The 12,036-nt window shown below is 36.2% G+C and overlaps 1 protein-coding gene across 4 annotated transcripts in view; it reads right to left on the reverse strand.

Annotated features, from left to right (window-relative positions):
• The window catches only part of MYO5A (myosin VA), a 183,303-nt gene that overhangs the window by 68,019 nt on the left and 103,248 nt on the right, over window positions 1-12,036 (reverse strand). For all 4 annotated transcript variants that reach the window (XM_057488808.1, XM_036917754.2, XM_036917753.2 and 1 more), the window contains exons 10-14: window positions 10,486-10,751; window positions 9,779-9,860; window positions 7,270-7,410; window positions 5,626-5,751; window positions 4,639-4,722 (exon numbers count right to left, since the gene is read on the reverse strand). In XM_057488808.1, coding sequence (XP_057344791.1) covers window positions 4,639-4,722; window positions 5,626-5,751; window positions 7,270-7,410; window positions 9,779-9,860; window positions 10,486-10,751 — 699 coding nt within the window. The remainder of the gene's footprint in view (window positions 1-4,638; window positions 4,723-5,625; window positions 5,752-7,269; window positions 7,411-9,778; window positions 9,861-10,485; window positions 10,752-12,036) is intronic.

Below are 12,036 nucleotides of genomic sequence, written 5' to 3' on the forward strand. Positions count from 1 at the left end.
GTTTGGGGGAAACAAAATCAAAGCTACTACCAAGCCTTGGAATCCTAATCCGTAGGAACTGGCCACTCTAAACATATTCCGGTTTTGAATTGTAGTTATTTTATGAGCAAAATACTAGTTGAAGGTCCTATCTTATTACCCCAAAATGATTTATCATCATACTTCATTTCTCTACCTACTAATTTAAATGGTGAGCACCAGCTAAGAAAATATCATTGAAAATCTTCGCAAGAAGGGGTCATGAACTGGTTCTACAATATTACCAGATTTAAAAATAATCATGAATTAATAATTTTTGGAAAACAATTTGGATTATAGGAAAAAAATGTTTAAGATTCCACCTTTATTCCATAACTTTTTATATTTGTTTTCATGGGATTTATAACTTGATTGCACAATACCTGGAGTCAATATTGTGTTCTACCAGGTTAGCAGTATGAAAGTCTGTTAAAAGCTCTGGTAATTAATAACTGGGTTGATGGTATTAGTCAATATGGTTGGGAGAAATTTTATGTAATAAAAGATACTTCAAATTAACCTAAGGAAATAGCTTGATATATGTACATATCTTTTCAATGGTGCCACATTCCACATAAACAAAATAAATTCTTCTTACAAGTGAAATCATAATTGTAACTACCAATTATTTGTTTAGTAATCTCAGAATATCTCCAGAAGAAATAATTTTCTTAAGGGAGTTCTTTCATTAATAACCAAAATCAGATAATTACATTTGCTCTTAATGTGTATCAATCATAAGAATAATTCAGGAAGTAATTTATGATATATATAACAAATTGTTAAATATAACATCAGTAACAGTTGCTTGCTACACAAATGAATGTATTCCTTGATTAACAGGATAAATAATATATTCTAGTTTGGTTGGCTATAAGGAGCAATAAAATGTTTTACCATTATCTTATATTACAATATTAAAGCTGTGTTCTAAAGGGGAAAAATGAGTTCCTAATAGATTTGATTTAGAAAACTCAGCATGAGGTTCAAGATGCTAGGCTATTCGATGACTGGCCAAGTACTTTAGATTCTTATCTATGCTATTCTACCATTCCCAAATAAATTGCTAGCTCTGTATTAGCACTGACTACCCACACTTTTTCTCTCTTCTGTGTGAAATGGTTAATAGAGCTGGGCTGTAATACCATATTCACCACTAGGTGAATTTAACTTAGTATCTACAATATCTATGAGAAAACTGCTTAGAATTCAGAGTTCAGAATACATACACATATGCATACATGTATATGTATGGCTTCTTTATTATAAAAATTCTCTACATTGAATTTTGAATTTTTTTAAAGTACATTTTACATTGTCACATTAGAAATAGCTGTATAATTTCTTCTTTATGCAGTGTCCTGCTTCCTCCTGGGAGTTTTCTCACACTTCTTTCCTGGTTCCTTCTCAGACCAGCCTCTAGAAGTTGGAATGTCTAAAGACTGGCCTTACTCTCCACTACTTAGTATTTACTTGTGCTCCCTAACCAATTTTATCCAGTCCCATTGCTCTAAGTGTCATCTGCTTCTAAAGACTACCATATTTATATCCCCTACTCTGACACATCTGTGACCTGGTGACTTTCATTTCCAACTTCCTATATGTCATGTCCACCTGACTAACTGCCATTTCAGGTAAAACACCTCCAAAACAGAACTTTTCATTCTTTCTCAAGTCTTGATCTCAATAAATAACACCATCATCCATCCAGTGTCTCAGGCCAAACACACAGAAGTCAGCCTCACTTTCTCCTCTTCTCTCATTCTCCATACTCAATCCATCAGCAAGAGCTGTCAACTCTACTCATACATTATATACCATCTCCACTGCCTCAATCTTAGTATCTTGGTCCACCCTCTCTCACCTTAATCACTACGGCCTCATCTCTTCCCGCCCCAAATACAACTCCACACAGCAGCACAGCAGTCCCATATGAAAATCTTCCAGACTTTGCACTGCAATGGGAATAAAATCCACACTCTTTACCAAGCTTACCTCCACAAAGTGGCCCCTGTCTGCCCATTCTACACATCTTATTCACCCACCATGCTCCAGCCACACTGGCCTTCTTCCTTAGACCTCAAATACAATCAGCTTATACACTCCTTACCTGCTCTTCCATCTGCTTTGATGCAGCTGTCTCCCATTTTTCAGGCTATAGCCTACCTGTTGCTTCCTCAGAGGCTTCCCTGACCACATTAACTAATGTGGTCAACCCAAGCTTAGTCATCCTCTAGCTTGGTACCGTTTTACTTTCTTTATAGCACTGCACTTTGTGATATGGTATTACCTGAATATTTGATTGTTTATTACGTAACTCCCCACAAAAGCAGAGACCTCTGCCTATCTCATTTACCTTATTTACTTTGCTAAATTCCAAATTAAAAAATGTATATTTTATTGAAGAATTTATCCATTCTCCACTGGCTGAAGATGCTAACTTTATTTAGAGATAGACAGATATATAAGTAGGTAGATATGCTTGGGCATTCCATCTTATTTATTAATCTGTCTGTTCCTTAAACATGTCTCTGAATTGTTTAGACTGAACTTATATGTCTAGGAAATAGTGTTAAAGGAAACACAGGTATCCAAGTGACAGCTTCAAGAAGATGTGGGAAATCATCTCAGTAACAGCAACAATACTATTCACTAAGATTTTTTTTGTATGAAGCACTATTCTAAAGGGCTTAGTACAACCTATTGAATTCTCCTAACAACCCCTGAAAGGAGATATTATCATGGTTCTATTTTACAGATAAGAGATCTGAAACATAAACTCAGTAGATGAATTGTGCTTCCCTCATTAATTAGCAACATGGAAAGAAGGGGTTATAACTCTAGTGTTGATAGAGGGGCAATTTAGCAGTATTTAGCTGAGCTACAATTCATGTATGTGCTTCGTGATATTAGAAGAGAACTTTCTTTATGGTGGAAAAAAATAAACTAAGACATCTTCTGCTAAGTTTATTATCCTTTAATTCCTTTTCAAGTTGTAAATTTGGTTAGAGGTTGAAAAATTAAATAAAAAAAGACAAAGCCCATAGATGTACAAACATAACTCCATACTGTATTATCACAAAATAATTCTACTTAAAGCACATAACACAAGTATTCAGCTTCTATAATTAATACTTCCAAGTGAAGAAGCATGTTACATTTGTTTCCTATCAGGTGCATAGAAATTAAAATACAGAGTTCATACCCTCAGGTTGGGTTTCTGCTGACTGGCAGCAGGAGAGGCCTTTAAGTTATATAAATCACACACCATCCCCATTCTAAGAGTGCATTTAGAGTGGCGGTCACTCCAGTGATTCCTCAGAATGCATAGCTACCTTCTGATAATTAAGTATCCACTAGATAATCAGGAAAGTTAAATCAGAATAAAGAAACAATTGATTATGGGTGTCTGGGGAATGAGAACCTGAGAATATTCTATTTAAGCTAAATTACTTAGGCAGAACAGTTTTTCATCACTATTCATAAATCAAAATGATTTATAATCTTAAACTGAATAATACTCAGGGATTAGCACTGTGAGAGAATTTTCTCTTATACATCAGTTCTATAAACTATAAGGCATGAATGTCCAGCATCTACGAGGATAAACAAAAACTGAGTTTTTTACTTAGACTCCTTATCTTCTGAAGATTAAAACTAGAATTTGGTCTTCACATGATCTTATTATTATCAAAATAATTAAAAATTTTTATTCTAAAAACAGAGTAAAAATGTTCATATGATATTACACTGAAGTTAAAAGGATTGTCTTAGAATAAACCAAAAAAACAAAAAGTGCTGGTCAGTAAACTAGAAAAATTCACATAAATATTTTTAGTTGTTTACTGAATATTGGGATATTCATTTTGCTAAACTAAGTAACTGACTTCCTGTTTTGCTTCCAATAGGATGAAAGTGAGCTGTGCTCACTTTCCCATCTTTTCCTGATGAGTATCAAAGGGTGAAGGTAGAGATCAAACTAATAATCAATCTAATGTAGCCTTCATAGTTCTCTGAAATTTGGAATGTTTTTTTCCCACTAGAATGCAATGTTTCTAGTATCTATGCCTTAGAAAAATAATTTTAAAGTGGTTTGGGTCAGTCCTGAAAATACAGTCAGTGATCCAGAGACCAACCTCCATCTGGATGGACTGCATGAGGCCATGTTGTCTAGGCAGTCCTTCAAAAAACTTGTTTTCTCTCATAAAGGTAAAAGATAATCTATAATTGCTATGGAGAAAATAATTTCACATAAAACTGAAAGATAAAATTACATAGTAGTTAGGAGCATAGACTCTGAATCAGATAGCCTGGGTTTTATTTTGGCTTTAATACATTATCTATGAAGTCTCTGTGCCTCTGTTATCTCATCTGTAAAATGGGGGTAATGACACTATCACCTCATTAGACGGGTTAGATGAGTTAACATTTATAAGGCATTTAAAACAGGGCTGACACACAATGGTATGTACTTGATAAACTAAAAACTAACAGTAAAGCTGACTTTGTTAGAAAAATCATTATTATTGTTAAAGAGCTAATGCTTAAGTAATCAACATTTCACTGGATATATCCTGATTGGATACATTTTATTGGATATATCAACCTATACATGGTTACCTTGCTTGATTTAAGAACTTTAATTTGCTCTTCAAAAACAGTATCTTTATTCTTTTCCAGAAAGCCTTCACACTGGTATTCCACCTAAAAACACATGGGAAAATCTCCTTAGTTAATAAACTTTTGAATAGACATTATCAACAACAAAATATTTATTAGACCCAGACTATATGACTGGCTCTCAGCAAAGTGCTGTCATTAGTTTTATTCAAAGAAATTGGCACCACTCTTGGTAAGAAGTATGTGAATTCTAGAGTAAAACTCTCTATGCATGTTGTACATGCACATATTATGCAAATATTGTTTTTCCTAGGGAACAGTGGATTGGTGATTGTTTATTATCTGAAAGATCCCCTCAGTTCATAAGAAATTGATTCTCTTCTCCCATGCTGGCCAGAGAGTTCCTCCAAGGCCAATCCAATGTGTCTCCTTCAACTCTAGTTCACCACCTAGCACCACCTTGAAATACAAATCAGTTTCACAGCTCCTGATTTTTCATGTAGACTATAGAACTTGCAAAGCAGCAAGTCTGCATCAATCAATCACAGAGGGTGACACAAGTCACAATCTCTAATCTGAAACCCTCAGAATTTTTCAGCAGAGTCTGGGGCAACGGACTATAATCATACATATTAACAATTCTACATTGAAACATGTAAAAATCCAGCTTAACTAGGATAAAGACTATAAATAACCTAATGTTAGTTCAGGTCAGAGAACAAGTCCACTAAATGAATTAAGACTTGGTTTTCAGAGTTTCTTGGATTCCAGAATTATAGGTAGAGGATTGCAGACCCATATTTATTCTGTAAATATAATTCCATTTAGGTGAAAGGAAGAGAAAACCAACAAGCCAACACCAAAGAATATTTTTTTCTAAAAGGCCCTAAAGAACACAAGTTTCAGCAAACAAAAATGTTATCTCTGGGCTATTGATTTTTTTTCCTCCTTGAACACAGGTGTTCAAAGAGAAAAAAGCTTCCTTACTTTGTCAGCAAAATGTTGAATGATGAAAGCTTTGTTTGATAGACGGGGCTTTTCAAAGAGTGCACATTTGTTCAAATGTGTGTTGTACAATTTTTGGGCCCACGTGTCATCTGTACCTTTAGGCATCTACATTCAAGGGAAAAAAAGAAAGAAAAGGTGTATGCTGTTATAACACTCTTTTGATGCATCAACCAAGAGATAATTTTTGGCTTTTCTTGACAACTTTTATATTCAATTTAAGAACTCATTCTTTCCATATTTCTCTCTTAGAAGCCAAAAACCAATTACTAATTAAGAGCAATGGCTGAGACCTTCCCATGGGCAACTCAGCCCAATCTTTGGGTAACTCAATCTGTCTATACCAGAAGTCATCAAATAAATATGTGATTTGCTTTTAAAACAACAAAAGCCTCACAAATGAAGATGAAATACCATGATCATCATGAATTTTTTTACATTGTTAAATAAAGGTAATGTGCACATAGTGAAATATTTACATAATTCATAAAGTTATAGAATGGAGAGTAGTCTCTTCTCACCATCCTGCCAACAACTTCTTTATCTTTCTGTCTTTAAAGGCATATATGCAAATAGGATCATTCTATGAACTCCTTGCCTTTTCTTCCTCTTATTAAGAAAATTCTTGTATTTTTGGCTATTAGTTTGTTACTTGGTTTTTTATTATTATGAAAATTGCCAAAATGACTTCTTTTACATATATACCTTGGGTACTTTTAAAATATATTTATAGGGTGAAACTCCCAGTAGTTTCACTGCTATGTCAAAAGGTATGTGTGTTTACAATTTTGGTAAATATTGTCAAATTTCCTCTAAATATGTTGTACTAACTCATCTCATGCCCTTCATCAAGAGTATATACAACAAATATTCATTTGGTATTATCAAATGAGAGGTATTATCAAATTTAAACATGCCTATCTAGCAGGTAAAAAGGAGTATCCCATTTTTTGTTTTGATTTGCATTTTATTTTATTTCAAGTGAGGATGAGCACCTTTTCCCTACTACATGTACTCTTAATGTTGTAAGAGACCTGGATGCTTAAAGAATCAACCTATATAAGTAGAAACTATAAAAACTAAAGAGAAATTAAGAGAAAGGGTGGGTTATTTGTCAAAGGTCACTCAGCGGTGAAACTTGGTCATCCAGTACCTTCCCAAAACACGACATCTTCAAATATTAAAGCTAAAACTCCCTTCCTACCATATATATTAATAATAAACAACTAGTCAATTTTTAAATTATAGATATTTAGAACTATTATTCAAAATATATTTTGCACAATTTCTTGCATTTCTTTAAATATACCACTGAACAAAAAAATGCCAAATATAAGCCTACTAATAACAAAAGTAGTTAAAATTGATAGTAGTTGTATCTAATGTCAATTTTTCACATAACTTAGAAACAGTTGAAGACAGAAGGGAACTTTTCTTAGTTTCAATGTACTCAGAACCCCTTGGGTCTAGTGACCCTAGTGGCCTTCAGAATGCAAGCGAGGACAAACCCACTTGTCACCACAGTGGCCCCTCACGGTCTACAAATGATTCTGCTTAAACCCACTCACCTTCTGGCCTTGATATATCTATTCTGATAGACTAAGTACAACAGAAAATCACATTTACCTTGCATTCTTCATCCAGCAAATCTAGAATGCCCAGTTTAGATTCTATAAGATTAATGCAAGGCTGATTATCATAAAAATCTATGAGTGTCCATGGAATTTGTTCCTTCATATATTCCTCTTGTTCTAATTTGAAGACATGCTGGAATGAAAAAAAGAAAACACTGGCATTACTGTATTGTTATCATAAATAATGTTAGTTAAGAAACTATATTTATATAAAACACTCTAAGAGGACATCAATATAATTTGAAAGTACCCATGGCTTCCAGCAAAAACAATCTCATGGTGAAAAAACATGATTTACACACAGTGAACAATATAAGAAAGCAAATAAAAACCAGACAGCAAAACCTCAGCTGTATAGGATTCTTGGTCAACAAGTAAATCTAGTAATGTGAGTTTTTTAAGTAGCTGATAAATATACAATCTTTATTATGAAATGTATATACCCCAAACTGCAATATATACTTTTTAGTTTCTTAAATTATAACACAGTGCTGCTAAAAACATGGGCACAGAAATGTCTTAGCTAGCCTTCAACAAGTATGCAGGACAGATGCTGTCTAGACTATTGAACTACGCTGGGCAAAGCTGACAGCATAACAAAGTAATTCTCTTAGGGGACTGTGCTGTTGAAGTGCATGTGCTTCAGAATAAATTGGTCTGTGTCTGCTTTGATTATGCTCCACAGTCAGGGTATCTATAGCTCACTTTTCTGGATTCTACATCCAATTCTGCATTCAGCTGCAAGAACTACCAATTCATTGTTACTTCTGCTAAGTGCTTCAGCCATTGTTCCCACCACTGCTTCTAATCTCCATTCACTCATTTAAGCAAGAATATGTACTGACTACTATGTGCTGGTCACTGCATGCCATTAACAAAACAGACAGATGTGGCTTCTGCCCTCATGGAGTTTGGAGACTAGTGGGAGAAACAGACAGAAATCCAATGATCACAAGAAATATAATTACAGACTGTATAATGTTACAGAGGAAAATAATATAAGCTATGAAAGCAAGAGTCCTCATCTTACTGGGCAAGGAAGGTTACTCTGAGGAAGGACCGTGTGACCTGAGCTTTGCAGCGGAATAGTAAAGTTAGTCCAGGTGAGAAGGGCAATCCAGCCACTGCTGCAGCCCCTGCTGCAGGTGCCCGGCCAAGGCAGACAGCCACCACTTTTGCCTCTACAGATGCTAATGCCCTCTACCCATTCTTTCTGGGGTTTTTGCTTTCCTTTTGTGTCCCTTGGTTCTCTCACAGACCTTACCACTTCCCTGGGAAGATTAGCCCTCTGTGGTTATGACCAGACAACACATATTTTCTAGTGCCCCAAACCACATTAAACTTAAGTGCTACTGAGATTTCTAATATGTGTTCACCAATACACCTGGAACTTTCCCACTTTATTCTCTGCTTACAATAATGCCATTCTTGGCTCATTTGCAGGTGTTTACAGTCTAACCAGCTACAATAAGCTTTAGTTAAAAAAAAAAGTCATACTTATTTATGTCATGTTAACTAGGAGGCCAGTGTCTTCTGTTCTTCTGATTACTGAGGGGGCAAATAGGGCAGCATGTGTCAGCAGAATGCCCTGACTGATGGTACCAATATGGTCCAAACCCATGAGCCCTGTCTTTTTTAAATTCATTATTTAAATGCAGTCTCCACATTGACAACAGAAACACTGCTTCACATTTTAAACAGAACTTGTTTCTCACACACATCGCTATGTCTACTTTGGAAAAGTCCAAGAGGCCTCAAACATTTTGGATGTTCAATTATCAAAAAGATAAAGTGGGCATGAAGTGGGGAAGAGATCCTTAGTCAATGCAGGAATGCCTCTAAGCACTGCACATACCAATCACCAGGCTTCTCTTGCCCACTGCCCCACCCACGGCCCCTGCTGAGGAGTGCCCACAATCGAGACTCTCTGTTCCTAGTCACAACTAGCCAATGGCCAGAGATGTCTGATGAAACAATAAACTGGGTTAATCAGATTCTCTTTCTCAGGTATAAAAATTGGGAAACAGGCAACTAACAATGGAAGCTAAAGCTGAAAGTCAAGATGAATGGGAGCTAAGCAAGTGGAGAGGATGGGGGGAACATTTCAACCACTGCTGGGTTCACACCAAGTGTGATGTGAATGAGGAAGCAAAAACCTTGAGAAAATACACGTGCAACAGAAGGAAAGAATATGCCCTCTGATAGTACAAGGGAGTAGAGCAGCTGTGAAGAGAGAAGCTAAGAGGCAGTAATGGTGTGTGTATGTGTGTGTGTGTGTGTGTGAATATGTGAGTGTGTGAGTGAGAGAGAAAGAAACGTGATAGAGACAGAAAGAGGGAAAGAGAGAAACAAAAGTAGGAAATACACCTGCAGAGACACGAGGCCCTGGAGAAATAGACAATCCAGATGATAATTGTAATTACACCTTCATTTCAGGAACAGACTAGGAATTCAAGAGAACAATTAATAGCAGAATATTATTCAAAGAAGAAAATTCTTACCATATTGAACTGTTGCTGTAGTTTTTCATTTGCATAATTTATGCAAAACTGTTCAAAACTATTTATCTCAAATGTTTCAAATCTGTTAAACCAAAAATAATATGGGAAGATGAGAAAAGGGAACAAACATATATTTTTTAAATACTCAAAATATACACATACAAAATGGGAAATTCCCCAACATTGTGAAAGTTTCTTTCCACATCAGTGAAGATAAGAGTTTATAAATCAGTAAAATGTAAGATATACCTAGCAGATAGGCACTGCCCAGTGGCAGAGATTTTTTTACAGACTCCAGCATGCAGAGCTATTCAACAGTATGAGTTTTTGAGGGCTAATTCATTGTCAAGTAGGGAACAATCAGAATTATGATAAAACAAATGCTCTTGTCAATTTACAGATTCACAGTGACTACGTACATATAGAAGGGAACTGGAAATAGAGATCTCATAGGTTCTTCTGAAAAACTGGACCAGGTAATGAAAAATTAAGCATCAAAAAGCGCAAATGTACAGGACAGTTTTCAACAATGAAAGAGGGTACACAGAAAAGGCAGACTAACAAATGAAACTAGATTTTTAAAAATTCTCTTCTAATTTTCTTTTCTCCTTACCAGTAGAGGACAGAATCAAATTCCCACTTAGAGCTGCCAGACAAACTCTAGAAAGAAATATGCTCTGGCAGACCACTAAGCCAGACATACTCACCCGTAAATGTCCAGCACGCCAATGAAAGAGTGCTGCTTGACAGCAGAATGGAGAGCCTGATTGACGTGGTCTACAATCCAGTTAAAGAGCTTGGCATAGATGTGCTTGGCCAACGCATCACGGGCATTTGTGGCCTGCAGCTTGGAGATGGGCTTGATATATGTCTCCGTGGCAGTAGCCAGCTTCCGATGGCAGAGCCAGTGACACATCTCATCATAGTCCACGCCCATAAGGTCACAGAAAATGCTGAGAGGTTCATGTTTGGGCTGCCAAAAGAGGATAGGTTATTTCCTATAACATTATGTGATCAGATCAATCACATAAGAATTTACTGAAAAATATTAACAAAGAGGTTTAGAGATAAAACCCAGCAATTTCTTTATTATAACAAACATCAAGATCACCTGAAGCTGATCAGTGATGATAATCACAGTCAAACCAGTAACTTGGCAGTATTCTGCAGTCTCTTCTAAGGCTCATTTCAAAAATTACCTCTTCCTTTGTCTCTTACAGTATTTGTATGTCTTTTTAGGCATGTTCAGTCAGTCAGTTGATCAGAAAATCAATTAGGTTGTCAACAAATATTTACTGTGTGCCTATTATATGCCAGCAAACAAAAACAGACACTGTCCCTATCCTCCTCAAACTCACAGTCCAGGGGGAAATGGATATTAAGTAAATAATTGTTCCCCAAAACACAAAATTACCACAAAGGAGGGCACCATACTAAGATTCCATGTGAGAGGAGTGTGCCCTGTTCACGGAGGCAGGAGACGGTTGACTTCAGAAACCAATCTGAAGGATGAGGCGTTAACTCAGTGAAAAGGGAGGGGAGTGAGGGAACAGCTGGTGGAAAGTCCTGTGGCAAGAGGGAAACCATCAATATGAGGAACTGAAGCAGAGTGAGGGAGAAAATGCATGAGATGAAACCAGAGGGAGAGGCAAAGGCTATACCATGGCCGGTCTTTATCCTGAGAGCAATGGAGGCCACTGAATGGTTTTAAACAGACAGTTATTTGTGTGACTTCTTAGATTAGAATCTCTTTAATGACTTACTTATCCCGGTAGTCCCCCCTACAATGTCTTCAGTAGGCCTTGTATTAGTAGGTGTTCAATAAATACTCATTTAATTTAATCCATGTTAGTGCATTATATTTTTCAACATCCTTACTTACATGTTTCAACCAAATCTGACAACATTCCTGGGGAACAGGCAGGGTATTGTTATCTCTAACTGACAAACAAGGAAGTAAGATCCAAGAGAACAGCTTGTGAAAAACCACATGGCCAGTTCATGTCGGAGTTGTCATTAGAACCTGGGTCTCCTGACACCCTCGTCCCCTAACCCTACCCACTGAAGCAGTCTCTTCTTTCTTTCACCTCCCCTCTTCCCAAGCAATCACTTCAGAAGGAAATCAGCACCATTACCAACAGTATGTCCAACTCCCTTAAAAAAGCAGCTATTTAATTCATATATACATGAATGATTTGACATCAATTAGAAGTGGATCATTACTCTCTAAACATATTCTATTTGAATGGCATTACCAT

Source organism: Manis pentadactyla, chromosome 11 (genome assembly GCF_030020395.1).
Source record: "Manis pentadactyla isolate mManPen7 chromosome 11, mManPen7.hap1, whole genome shotgun sequence".
In the NCBI taxonomy this organism is placed as follows: Eukaryota; Metazoa; Chordata; class Mammalia; order Pholidota; family Manidae; genus Manis; species Manis pentadactyla.